General features: G+C 44.8%; 2 protein-coding genes and 1 long non-coding RNA gene across 5 annotated transcripts; 2 read left to right on the top strand and 1 right to left on the bottom strand.

The window, feature by feature from the left end:
* On the top strand, nucleotides 1-8537 carry LOC120713964. 2 transcript variants are annotated; one of them, XR_005691331.1, is made up of 3 exons: nucleotides 1-12; nucleotides 2637-2641; nucleotides 8089-8537. It is a non-coding gene; the product is annotated as an uncharacterized LOC120713964 (long non-coding RNA). The 2 variants fall into 2 exon arrangements; XR_005691330.1 differs by lacking the exon at nucleotides 2637-2641.
* Nucleotides 1927-12350, bottom strand: rpl28 (ribosomal protein L28). 2 transcript variants are annotated; one of them, XM_039999920.1, is made up of 5 exons: nucleotides 12346-12350; nucleotides 3326-3413; nucleotides 2694-2817; nucleotides 2171-2289; nucleotides 1927-2065 (listed from the first exon to the last, which is right to left on the bottom strand). In XM_039999920.1, coding segments are annotated over exons 1-5 (423 nt in total). In that variant the 5' UTR covers nucleotides 12348-12350; the 3' UTR covers nucleotides 1927-1975. The 2 variants fall into 2 exon arrangements, with proteins under 2 accessions (XP_039855854.1, XP_039855855.1); XM_039999921.1 differs by lacking the exon at nucleotides 12346-12350 and adding an exon at nucleotides 3888-3909.
* Nucleotides 4151-8537, top strand: LOC120713959. The gene is made up of 6 exons (XM_039999919.1): nucleotides 4151-4582; nucleotides 4709-4823; nucleotides 5733-5842; nucleotides 7027-7126; nucleotides 7298-7419; nucleotides 7531-8537. The coding sequence occupies exons 1-6, from the start codon at nucleotides 4492-4494 to the stop codon at nucleotides 7638-7640; spliced, it is 648 nt and encodes a 215-aa protein (XP_039855853.1). The 5' UTR covers nucleotides 4151-4491; the 3' UTR covers nucleotides 7641-8537.
* Nucleotides 12351-13470: the final 1120 nt, after the last annotated feature.

The following is a 13470-nucleotide window of genomic DNA, read 5'->3' as shown; positions in this document are numbered from 1 at the left end:
GAGGTGTGCTCTGTGTCCGTGGAGAGGAGCTGCTGAGCCATGCAGATCATGCCCACAAAAGGTGTTTTCCAGCAGGAGGTGGGTTTCTGCACTGATACCTGCCAGGAAAGGAGAAATTCTGTCACACTTTGTCAGCTGGGGTGTGCATTAGGCAGCTGGTTTATCCCAAAGTGCAACTCATTAACCCTCTGCTGTCCACACAGCCATGAAATCAATGCAAACTAATGCAGTGAGCACAGCTCTGTGAAGTCACGGGAGTAGTTTCAGCCAGCTGCAGACATACACACCATGTTCTGACCATTCGTCCCACAGATGCTGGACATCTTCATCACGATGTTCATGGTGATGATCTGGGTCTGTATCAAAAACAGAGAATTGCTCTGTTAACATCTTTTATTCTGCGAACAGCACAGACTATATGAAAAAAAATGCAAAACATCCTGCATCCTAATCGAGCCCTGAAGTGCTAATGTGTATGCAGAGAGTGCACGAGTTAACACAAAGAGCCGGGAGAGGATTAAAACATACAGAACATGAAGAGTAAATGAAAGGGGAAAAGCCGTTTTGACCTTGGACGCCAACATTTCATCCCCATACACTGTCTCAAAATCAGCTTCTGTGCGATTGTCTCTCATTTCAGCTCAAAGATGTTGTTTTTGTGTACCATACAAGAATATGTGCAGTGAAATATGGAGTAGGAGACACTAAAGATATAAAAAAGACTTTTGTAACAAAGAAAAGGATCAGAATTAAACACACAAACGTGAAGATTTTATTTCCCATTTGAATTATTTTCTTGTACTGTGGATTTTTAATTTAAAGAACATTATAAATTCCTCAAAGGAACGTTTTATTATTTCATCTTAACCATCATCGTTTTGAGTTATTTTTATTAAAAACCAAAACCAAGCTCAGCCTGCCCACCTGTATTTACAGATAACATAAAGAGGACTCTGTACCATTTGAGTGAAGCCACAGCATCCGTTTGAGCTCTCTGAGGGCCTTAGTGAGGTTCTCCAGCTGGTCATGGAGGTGGATGTTCTCCTCTATCAGCGCATGGATCGTATCCTGCAGTTCAAAACCCTGACTTTCCAGCACCAGCAGCGTCAGGGTTACCAGCAAAAGCCTTAGTGTCCTCATAGCGGCTGCAGCACAAAGCTTCTGTCACATCTTCACAGTAACCCAGCGATCCTTGTCACAGGTGAAGACAGGAATAAATGGTCGGTGCAGATATTGTCAGCTTAAACACGGCAGGGGTGGGGGTGACAATGATTCTTTCTTTCCAAAGCCATGGGTGGAAAGCTGCCAGTGGGCTGCTTTTAAATCAATCCAATGTTTCCGTATCACTAAGTGCAGTAGCAGAAGCAGATTGCTTCAGTGTGATCGTCCTCAAATACAAATACGATCTATGATAACAACGGATCATCAGGGCAGGGAGTTCGGGAGGAGGTACTCCCTATTCATTAACATACAAAACACTGGAAACAAATTTCAATCTAAAAATCACAATTGTAGCTTTTAAGTAAACTCTCAGTAGCAGCAGCATCTAAAGCTAAAGCCTGTCATGTATGGGCAGAAACTTGGATAATCAGTCTTACTCGCCCATTTTCCACTTACTGCCACATTTGTAGTTGTGACAAAACTAATGGCTGTCACAAGGAAACTGCACACCTGTCAAAAGTAACATGTAACTTTTTTTTCTGCTTCCATACATCTACACAGCTCATCAGGACTGTTTTCAGACTCGTGGAAGTGAATTATCACTTGAGAAAAAACAAATTATTGTGGGGAAGAAAAACACCCATTTATGTGCATCAATTCCTCAGACACAAACACTGCTTTAAAAATATAACCACATCGGATACCTGCGCAGATCACTGATCTAAAGAAGCTCATGCTCAAAATTGAAGACTCAGGACACTGTAGTGTTTTTTCCAAACAAAAACCCTTTTATTTATTTATCATATGAATGAGTTTATGCGGTCTTGGCAGCCCTGGTGCGCTTCTTTTTGACCACAACAGGCTTCTGGCTCTTCAGGATAGCGCTGGCACGACGCAGGGCAGCCTGGGGAAACAAATGAGACTTAAATGTTGTTCTTAAACTTTGACACAAACAAAAATGCCAGCTATTTGAAGTTTCAGCCTCCCCAAAACCACAGATTAAGCTCACCATACGCAGGTCCTTCCTGTATTTGTTCTTGCGAATGATGTGCCTCAAGCTGTTGAGGGTGGCACGGGAATTCTTGTTGATGGTGACCTTGACGTAGGAGTTGGCAGGTTTGTTCTGGCCTGTGCATCAAGAGAACAAAATGAGCATCAAATGTATCCAATGATCCAAAAATATGGATTTTCCAAGAAGAAAACCACATATTTCTGTATACTGTGATATACACAATATGCAGAATCTAATACTTCTGCAGTTGTCATCCTTGTCATATCTCACTGTACAACACAAAATAGTGTATCTAGTTATAAATTTTAACAACTTCCTTTCCCTCCCCCCCTCCCATTAATGGAAATTCATTAGGCATCCATAGATGACATAAACGTTGCTGCTACCTGATGCATAAGGAGCATTTGAAATATTTGTGTTCAAATATTCCTTAAAGTTACTGAAGAGAGGATCGTTTGTCCAGTCTGAGTCTGGACAATACTATTACTCAAACGTTAATGAACCAGCATTACTCATTTACCTGCACGCTTCTTCAGCACTACGACGACACCCTTGCCGTCAGCTGCAGGCTGCACACCTACAGTCTTCTTGTGCACCAACCCATTGAAGCGGAAAGAGTTCCTGGCCTTCAGGTTGTTGGGCTCCTGTCACAAAACAAAGACATTCAGATCACTGGCATGCATTTATTTAATTATCTTGCCTGATCCTGCTGTTAGGCTAGGGAGGTAATGCGGTATTTTTTAATAAACATTACCAGGACATTTAAAAATCTCAACAATTTGATCTTCAGCAATATAAATATTTACGGATGCTAGCCAACTAGCATTTCCAGTACCACCTTCAACTAATCTCACATCTTTAGCCAGAATTATGTCACAAACACAGATACAGTCCAAGCCTATGTGGCATATCCTGTCAGCTCAGCTAATATGCAATTCTCAAACACTAACAGCAGATTGTCCTGCAATGTTTTGTTAGTATGTTAAGGTAATGTACAAAGCCTGGGATCCGTGTTTCAAGTCTAAGTTATTTGTGTCCCTACCATACCACACTGTACATCACTGCTCAAACCCAGTTTCAGTACTAAAGCAAACTTTCTGGGTGCGTAATCGCACGTTTGGTCAGGTTCTTCAGAGCAGGTTTTGTACTCACAGTGCTGTAGGTCTGTCCGTTCCTCTTGATGAGGAAGCTGGAGCAGTTCCTGATGACCATCCACTGCAAATGGGACGACATGGTGAACCTGTGTAAAAGAGGGAAAATAATTTTCTTGAAAATCTGGAAGACGAAAAACCCTGACAGGCGTATAACATGTTTGCCTGCATTTTCTGACATTAGCTAAACGTGTTAGCTTAGCGTCACAACTTGAACGGACTAACACGGGAAACGATGAGACGGCAAACATCTAATATAGCGAACCGTAGACTTTACTATTCTGTTAGGACTGTACAGAAAACACAGAGAGCTGCGGTTGCTAGCATCAGCGCCACTGTTCAGGCCGGGGAACCGAAGGAGCACGATGAGGCCTAACCAGAGCGAGGTGCTTACAAGATTAATCTTTCCATTTCTACATACAACAGGGACATTTATTGTCGCACAAGGTGTATAACAACAAACATAAGAATAATACCTACATTTATTAACACAAAAACAACTAGGGAAAGAAAACAAATGTACTTTAATGACCAGCTTTTAGCCACCGAAGCGACCACGTTACCTTGTAGCGGAGGAAAGGACCGGAGAGAGCGGAAACCGCTTTACGGAACCTCTCGCTGAGATTCTTACGCACACCCATCTACCTTTTTAAATTGCATTTTGGGACAAAAGCCATATTTTACTGAATTATATGACATATAGCTAATAATTAATATATATATGTACATTTTATTAACGCATTTGATGCTGTATTGAATACTGAATGTAATTTTGTTTAGTACTAGTTATTTATAGAAAGAGCGGAGGAATACGTTCAGCGTAGTAAGTATGTTCACGTCATTAATGTGCGCCTGGTGTTTACAGGCAGCCGTCTGAAATTTTACACATAATAATCAGCTGTTTTAACGCCAAACCGATTAGTGTTATGTTAGCTCCAAACTCGAGCCAACGAGGAGCAAAGGCAGGGCGAATAAGAGAGGGATTGTAGACCAAATCGCAACTTCTGGACGCCGATTTTGATTTATTTCGTGGATGTTTTCGTTATGCTGCTGTGATTGAAAGATGTGAACAAGAAATGTATCTGAGGTCAAAACCTGATAAGTTAAAAGTCACGGCCTGCCCTAGCATGGCAGGTAAAGTCAGGGTCTTGTGATGAAGAGTCAAACATGGAAGAAGAAGAAGATCTGGAGACACTTGGGGAGCAGCTGTACTCTCTGATTTCCTCCAAACACAAAGAGGATGCTGGAAAACTCACAGGTTAGGGGACCTGCGTACCTCAGTTTTTGTTTAATGACATTATATATATGTTTTTGTCGTTTTGTTTTAATACTTGCAAGTGAAGCTGTAACTTGGCCCTGAAGTCTAGCTTGCTCTGTGTTACAGGCATGTTACTGGAGCTGCCAGGTCCTGTGTTGACTCAGATGTTGCAGGATGATGCCATGCTGACCGCAGCTGTGGAGAAAGCCCTGAGAGCCCTGCAGGTGGCACAGGAACCCAGGTACAGAAATGGCCAGTAGTTTTAGAGTGTTATTTTTAAAAAGACAAAGCAAATAAAGTAATTTGTAAGTTACACTATATGGACAAAAGTACTGAGTACTGCCATTCAGTCACCTTTAGAAACTTTTGTGAAAGAATGGGTCATTCTAAAGGGATCACTGAAGTTGATTGTGGTGCTGTAATAGTATGTCGCTATTGCAAAAGGTCAGTTTGTAATATTTTTTCCTCTCTAGATCGACTGTAAATAGTGTTATTGCAAAGCGGAAGTAATTACAAGCCACAACATTGAGCGGTAATGCAAACAGGGCATAAAAAGTGCCAATGCTCTGCAGAACCCCAAACCTCCTTTCACATTAACATCAGTATAAAACCTGTGCAACAGGAGCTTTCTGGTATGAATTTCCATGGCTGAGCTGCTCCTGTAGGTGTAATGTGGCTTCTGGTCAGCCCAGTTTTTTGTCCATTTTGTGTATGTGTCAGATTTTTAAACATGACATTGTTATGAGTCAAAGGTCCAAATGGGAGTAAAATGATCCCAGGTGAAGAATAAGAGGAGATGACAAGGCTGGACTTTTCAAGGGGGACAAAGGCCAGAATAACACAAAAAAACTTAAATAGAAAATTACCAGCATCCAAAGAAAAGAGACACCACAAGCAAAAATGGCAGTTCACCTCTACAGGCCTTGGCTAAAGGCTTAGGTTAATGGTAAACCCTAAACCAGGGATGGGCAACTCCCTGGTTTAGGGAAAACAAGATGTGCCAGCACTCCTAAGAGGCATTGTGACCTTTCTTTCTTTTACATAGGCCACAGGAGAGCTTTACCTTTGGAGTAAATAACAGTAACACACATGGGATTTATCTGAATGTCAAAACATTTCAGCGAGTGTATTCTCGTGTCTTTCTTTACAGTCAGGTATGTAAGGATGAGGATGATGTGTCAGTGTCTTCTGACTCTCTGGGGGAGCGGCTATTTGAGCTGGTGGATGTTTACAACACAGGCCACTCACAGAAAATCACAGGCAAGTAAAATGTCTCAATAAACAACCCATAATATGTGTGTGAGATTTCACCTTGAAACAAAGCTCCAAATGAGTAAATTTTAATGCAGGCTTGGTCAAACAGTTGTATGCTAACCTTTTTGGTGTCTTCTAATATAAATTAAACTACATGTTCAGCTTATTTCAAATAAACCCTTTAAAATCATTGCCTCTTTAGTTCTGCTTTCTGTCTCACACACTCTGTTTCATGTTTTATATTTTTAAGTAAATTTAAAATGATTCTTTTACTAAAGAAGGGAATGAGTGGACACTTTTATTCTTGCTAATCTTCATAAGAACATAGTAATTCATTCCCCCCCCCCCCCCCTCATTTTAAACGTATGATCAAATTATGTTGTTAATTCCTGAAAAACATTCTCAGCTGTATATTTTTGTGCCAATAAATAAACCCATGTTAATCTGAAAGAGCTGGTATTTCAACATAGTTTTGTTCTATTTTAGTGGATGGATATTTCATGGATATTTACATTTACTGCATCAACATTTAATTCTGATAGTCAGCCTCAGCAGCTGGGGATCAGACCGGAGGGGGCGTCTCTGGTTGGTGCCTGACACGCATAGCACCCAGTGTTATACGATACCTCCAGTGGGATGGTGACCCTATAGGAGGGTGGGCCTGTGTCACCTCTTCAGTGCCCGGCCGTGCCCCATGCGGTGCGGCCTGGTGACCACGCAGTCACTCTCAAGATCTGTCCCCAGTCCTGGCTGCAGGGCTGGAAGCAGCAACCGCATCCTGGGCAGGATAAACTGATTCCTCAATCTTGTTTAGGGGTCATGTGAATCTCTCTGTCTGGCCCCTCACCCCAGATCAGTGTGCTTTGGGTGGTCCTACCAGGGGCAAAAGCCCCTGGGATATACAAACAACTCCACTACATTAAGGTGGCAGTCCCCCTGGGTGCCTCCTGGGTGAGGTGTTCCAGGTATTTCCTACCTGGGAGGAGGCCTCGTGAGGCAACTCATGACATACAGCAGAGAAGATGTCTCTTGGCTGGCCTTGGGGAAGGCCTCACTGTCCCCCAGGAGGAGCTAAAGGAGGTGGCTGGGAGAGACAAAGGTCTAGGCTTCTCTGCTTGGGCTGCTGCATGCAGAATAAGAGGTAGAAAATGCATGGATAAATGGATATTTAATGCACTTTTCCTCCATAGGAATGCTTCTCGAGCAGCACAAAGATGCCATCTTAAAGCTTCTTTCAGATCCCAGTCTGCTAGACGAACAAGTGCACCTCGCCATGAAGACGCTGAAAGAGTATGTTGTTTTTTGTAGAATATTTTTACATATGGGCTTGTTCAGAAATGTGATTTTTTTTTTTTAAATTGTAGCCTGCCTTGCAGACCAGTGTCAGGGCAGCTTTAATAAGATAGGAGTGGAAATCTAATCAATTGTTAATGAAAAATTATAATAATCGCTTCACTTCAGGCAGAATATGGAGGAGACTGATGTGAGCGACACCTCAGAGCTGGATGACACAGAGAGTTTCGGAGAGAAGCTCTTCTCGCTGGTGGTGGAGATGGATCCACTCCATGCAAATGATATTACAGGTGACGTTAACCTGTAAATACTTTTGTGATTAATCAGTATTTTGTTTTTTCTCTCTGGAGAGTTCTTGTTGATGATGTTGAAATACTGATAACACTCCTACATCCTTGTAGGTATGCTGCTAGAAATGGACCCAGCTACACTCCAGCAGCTGCTCAGTGACCACACAATGCTCCAGATTGCTGTTCAGAAAGCACAAGCAGCACTGGATACTTTAAACTGAGCTTTTCTTTTTTTCTTTTTTGCTCCAGCAAAGGCAAAGAAATAAATCAATATCTTTGAAGTAATACGTCCTTCAAGGAGATCTGGAGGGTATACAAGTTGCCTATTTTACAGTATGCCTTTATTATTTTACGTGGACCTTTCTGAGGACCAATGACAAAGTTTTAGTGGACCAGCCGAAAATACACAAAGAACCTACAAAGCATTTCCACTCAGCACAGAACCAACTTATTGTTAGCCATTTCTGACATGGATGCTGTGATCACTGTTCTCAGATAAATGGACTGAACACGTTCCAGTGTGGCAAATAATAATCTATCAAAGTTGTTGTGCTTGATGATAATGTTTAGAATACGATGATAGTATTTATTTGTAAGTCTCTAAGCAGAAATGCTAATCTAAATGTTGCTATTTATGTTTTTTGTTTTTTTTTGTTTTTTTAACCTTAGTCTAGGTCTCAATTGTGTAACTCAGTGATTTTCACTTCCTGTTTTTACCTGTTTTAGAGGAATGACTCCATGGATGGTGGTGTTGGTTGGTTACCTCCTTTTATAGACGGAACTATCTCAGACTAATTATTGATTTGCCATGAAGTTTTGACGTTCATATTTCTCAGAAGATTAATGTTATTACATGCCTTCTTCAGTTGTGCATCACTGCCCCTGTTGCATCTCTTGTTCATGTTGATTTGTGGGCCAAAGTGCAATAACTAGCTCGATTTTGCTTTAAGAACGCGTCCAAATTTCACCTCACTCTGTGTGTTTGCAGACCTCACCTCCTCTTCATACTTCACACTATAGAAAACTCTAATGTGTACATGTAATATACAACTGCACTCATACTCTTTATTTACCCAGTGCATGTACACTGCTTATTAAAAATAAAACCTGATCAAGGCTTTTGTTGTTGTTCTTGTTGTTTGTTCAGTTCACTTGTGAACACTGCACAGTTTTATCAGTAAATCAGTTCACAGAAGAAATCCTATGGTTGAATTCAATTCAGTTCACCAGCCATCACCAGTTAGCCTGTCTGTATCTGGAAATTGCACAGGATCTTATTTTGGTCATTCAGAACTACGCTAGGGGGTGTGTCCCATTTGAACCCCAGGAATTCCAGACTATACTTGGCACAGATGTTCTTGTGTACTATGCCAGACACTTGGTTATGTCTTCTATGTATGCTCTGCCTGCCAGTATCTTGCACTCTGCTGTTATGTGCTGGACTGTCTCGGGGGCATCTTTGCACAGCCTGCACCTGGTATGGTAGACCCCATTCTCTATGGATCTTGTGCTTAGAGTTTGTACCTGTGCTGCCACAATTAGTGCCCCTGTGTTGTCTTTCAGTCCAGCTTTTTCCAGCTGCTGTTAGATTATCTGGATGTCAGCCACATCTCAGGACTTGTCTTACCCTCTGCAGGTACTTGGTGGTTTCAGCTTTCCTAGCACCTGTACATGATTCCCATTTGCCTGTGGGATTCCAAGGTATTTGTAGCTGTCCTTGATGTCAGCAATGTTCCCTTCTGGTAGTACAGTTCTAACTAGTTTCCCTGTCTTTGTTAACGTCCGAATACACTTCTCCAGTCTGAATGACATTCAGATGTCATCGCTGTAGATCCTAGTGGTGTGGATCAGGTGTGGTGTGAATCCATGTCTTGTTCCATACATACACACATGCATACATACACACATACATATATATGGATAGCGTAGTGGTTAGACTACACGCCTTTGGCGCAGAGGATCGCAAGTTCGATTCCTGCCTGGGGCGTCTGTATCCAGTAAGGGTCCTAAGGCTAGACCCCCTATGCTAAGCGAGCCTACCGCAGACATGAGCGAGACAGATAAATATGAAGGCATGCCGGCTCGGACGTCGCCCGGATCAACAAGGTCCGCGTCAGGTGGTGAGGAACCATATATATAACCATATAAGGGACTGCTCTCACAGCTAGAGATTGACGAGGTACAACATAAATGCTACGGCAAGGAGGAGTCAGGACGCCAGGTCAGGGGGGAGATATCATCACCCCTACCCGAGATTGGGTACATAGCCCCAAGTGCGATAGGAGAAGGATCGTTGAGTGCCAGAGGAACTGACCTGAAAAATAGGATCATGGCCAAGCTTGAAACCTGGATCCCCCGTAGCCAGTTACCAAGATTACGTGAAGTACCTTCAGAAGGTCTGCTATGATGTTAATGGACAATACTACGGACAATACCTACAACCACGATTACCGACACTAACAAGCTGATCTACAATACGGCAGCAGTGATCAGTGAGATGCTTGGCTACAAGTTTAACAGCCACAAGGGACAGTACCCTCCATGGAGAAGGAGGCTAGAGGATCAAGATCAAAGTAGCAGGTAGGTAGTAGGTTAGCCAACTAACGGAGTTGCAGAAGAAATACAGCAAACTGTCCATACCTGAGGCGTTGGAAACTGCCAAACAAAGACTGACAGCCTTGGCCAACCGCTTGAGGAGGTACACCAGAGAGATAGAAGGCAGGAGAATAAACCAGCTGTTCTCCACAGAACCAGCAAAGGTGTACTCTCAGTGGCAAGGGAACAATAAGAGAACAGCACCACCAAGGCTGGAGACCGAGCAATACTGGAAGAGCATATGGGAGAAGGACGCAACCCATAACGGCAATGCTCAGTGGCTAGTGGATCTGAGGGCAGACCACAGCGACCTCCCCGAACAGGGTCCAGTAACCATCACAGTGGCAGATATCCAAGAAAGGGTCTCCAGTATGAAGAGTTGGACAGCACCAGGGCCTGACATGGTTCACGCCTACTGGCTGAAGAAGCTGACTGCACTCCACGAGCGTCTGGCAGCACTAACCGAAGGTCGAACGGTCTTGATCCCCAAGGACCCCAAGAAGGGACCAGTCCCATCCAACTACCGACCAATAACCTGCCTCAGTACTACATGGAAGCTCCTGTCAGGCATCATATCGGCTAAGATGAACAGGCACATGGGTCAATACATGAGTGGGGCACAGAAAGGGATTGGCAAGAATACCAGAGGGGCAAAATACCAGCTACTGGTAGACAGAACAGTCAGCCGAGACTGCAAGACCAGACTGACCAACCTGTGCACTGCCTGGATTGATTACAAGAAGGCCTATGACTCAATGCCCCACAGCTGGATACTGGAATGCCTAGAATTGTACAAGATCAATGGGACCCTAAGAGTCTTCATCAGGAACTCAATGGGGATGTGGCGCACAACACTAGAGGCCAACTCCAAGCCCATAGCACAAGTCACCATCAAGTGCGGGATCTACCAAGGAGATGCTCTGTCCCACTGCTGTTCTGCATAGGCCTGAACCCCCTCAGTGAGACTGGCTACGGATACCGACTACGGAACGGAGCAGTTGTCAGCCACCTCCTGTACATGGATGACATCAAGCTGTATGCCAAGAGTGAACGAGACATCGATTCACTGATCCACACTACCAGGCTATACAGCAATGACATTGGAATGTCGTTCGGACTGGAGAAGTGTAGTCGGATGGTAACAAAGAGAGGGAAGGTAGTCAGAACTGAGGGGATTAAACTACCAGAAGGCAACATTGCAGACATAGAGGACAGTTACAAGTACCTGGGGATCCCGCAGGCGAATGAGAACCATGAAGAGGCTGCTAGAAAGGCTGCAACCACCAAGTACCTGCAGAGGGTCAGGCAAGTCCTGAGGAGTCAGCTGAATGGTAAGAACAAGATCCGGGCTATCAACACGTACGCCCTGCCCGTGATCAGGTACCCTGCTGGGGTAATAGGCTGGCCAAAGGAGGAGATAGAAGCCACTGACATAAAGACAAGAAAGCTCCTTACCATGCATGGAGGGTTTCGCCCCAAGTCCAGCACCCTGAGGCTGTACGCTAAGCGGAAGGAAGGGGGCCGGGGACTGGTGAGTGTCAGCACCACAGTCCAGGATGAGACAACGAACATCCAAGAATACATTGGGAAGATGGCCCCGAGTGCTCAGTGAATACCTCAGGCAGCAGAAACCCAAGAAAGAGGAGGGAGATGAGGAACCATCATGGAAGGACAGGCCCCTGCACGGTATGTACCACCGGCAGATAGAGGGGGTGGCTGATATCCAGAAATCCTACCAGTGGCTGGACAAAGCTGGACTGAAAGACAGCACAGAGGCACTAGTCATGGCAGCACAAGATCCATAGAGGCTGGGGTCTATCACACCAGGCAAGACCCCAGGTGCAGGCTGTGTAAAGATGCCCCAGAGACAATCCAGCACATAACAGCAGGGTGCAAGATACTAGCAGGCAAGGCATACATGGAATGCCATAACCAAGTGGCCGGCATAGTGTACAGGAACATCTGTGCCGAGTATAACCTGGAAGTCCCGAGGTCAAAATGGGAGATGCCCCCAAGGGTGGTGGAGAATGACTGAGCTAAGATCCTGTGGGACTTCCAGATACAGACTGACAAAATGGTGGTGGCTAACCAACCGGACATAGTGGTGGTAGATAAACAGAAGAAGACGGCCGTAGTGATCGATGTAGCGGTTCCGAATGACAGCAATATCAGGAAGAAGGAACACGAGAAGCTGGAGAAATACCAAGGGCTCAGAGAAGAGCTCGAGAGGATGTGGAGGGTGAAGGTAACAGTGGTCCCCGTGGTAATCGGAGCACTAGGTGCGGTGACTCCCAAGCTAGGCGAGTGGCTCCAGCAGATCCCGGGAATAACATCGGAGATCTCTGTCCAGAAGAGCGCAGTCCTGGGAACAGCTAAGATACTGCGCAGGACCCTCAAGCTCCCAGGCCTCTGGTAGAGGACCCGAGCTTGAAGGATAAACCGCCCGCAGGGGCGTGCTGGGTGTTTTTTATATATATATATATATATATATATATGACTGTTCTGTCTACCAGTAGCTGGTGTTTTGCGCCTCTGGTATTCTTGCCAATTCCTTTCTGTGTCCCGCTCATGTATTGACCCATGTGCCTGTTCATCTTAGCCGATATGATGCCTGACAGGAGCTTCCATGTAGTACTGAGGCAGGTTATTGGTCGGTAGTTGGAGGGGACTGGTCCCTTCTTGGGGTCCTTGGGGATCAGGACCGTCCGACCTTCGGTTAGCCATTCCGGGTGTCTCTCGTTAAGTAGCAGCTGGTTCATTTGTGCTGCCAGACGCTCGTGGAGTGCAGTCAGCTTCTTTAGCCAGTAGGCGTGAACCATGTCAGGCCCTGGTGCTGTCCAACTCTTCATACTGGAGACCCTTTCTTGGATATCTGCCACTGTGATGGTTACTGGACCCTGTTCGGGGAGGTCGCTGTGGTCTGCCCTCAGATCCACTAGCCACTGAGCATTGCCGTTATGGGTTGCGTCCTTCTCCCATATGCTCTTCCAGTATTGCTCGGTCTCCAGCCTGGGTGGTGCTGTTCTCTTATTATTATTGTTCCCTTGCCACTGAGAGTACACCTTTGCTGGTTCTGTGGAGAACAGCTGGTTTATTCTCCTGCCTTCTATCTCTCTGGTGTACCTCCTCAAGCGGCTGGCCAAGGCTGTGAGTCTTTGCTTGGCAGTTTCCAAGGCCTCAGGTATGGACAGCTTGCTGTATTTCTTATGCACCTTCTTTGTCGCACCTTTCTGCAACTCCGTTAGTTGGCTAACCTCCCTCCATGCTACTTTGATCTTGCCCTCTAGCCTCCTTCTCCATGGAGGGTACTGCCCCTTGTGGCTGTTAAACTTGTAGCCAAGCATCTCACTGATCACTGCTGCCGTATTGTAGATCAGCTTGTTAGTGTCGGTAATCGTGGTTGTAGGTATTGTCCGTAGTGCTGCATTAACATAATCTAGCAGACCTTCTGAGGGT

This window comes from Simochromis diagramma, unplaced genomic scaffold (assembly GCF_900408965.1).
Source record: "Simochromis diagramma unplaced genomic scaffold, fSimDia1.1 OVJJ01000596.1, whole genome shotgun sequence".
Taxonomy (NCBI): Eukaryota; Metazoa; Chordata; class Actinopteri; order Cichliformes; family Cichlidae; genus Simochromis; species Simochromis diagramma.
The sequence above is the reverse complement of the archived record's forward strand: the minus strand, read 5'-3'. Positions and strand labels throughout refer to the sequence as shown.

Coding starts and splice junctions, on each gene's coding strand:
- LOC120713959 (XM_039999919.1), top strand. CDS start 4,492: ATGGAAGAAGAAGAAGATCTGGAGACACTTGGGGAGCAGCTGTACTCT. Junction 5,843..7,026: donor CCACTCACAGAAAATCACAG/GCAAGTAAAATG, acceptor TTTCCTCCATAG/GAATGCTTCTCGAGCAGCAC. Junction 7,420..7,530: donor CCATGCAAATGATATTACAG/GTGACGTTAACC, acceptor ACATCCTTGTAG/GTATGCTGCTAGAAATGGAC.
- rpl28 (XM_039999920.1), bottom strand. Junction 2,818..3,325: donor ACGGACAGACCTACAGCACT/GTGAGTACAAAA, acceptor GTTTTGTGACAG/GAGCCCAACAACCTGAAGGC. Junction 2,290..2,693: donor AGTGCTGAAGAAGCGTGCAG/GTAAATGAGTAA, acceptor CTTGATGCACAG/GCCAGAACAAACCTGCCAAC.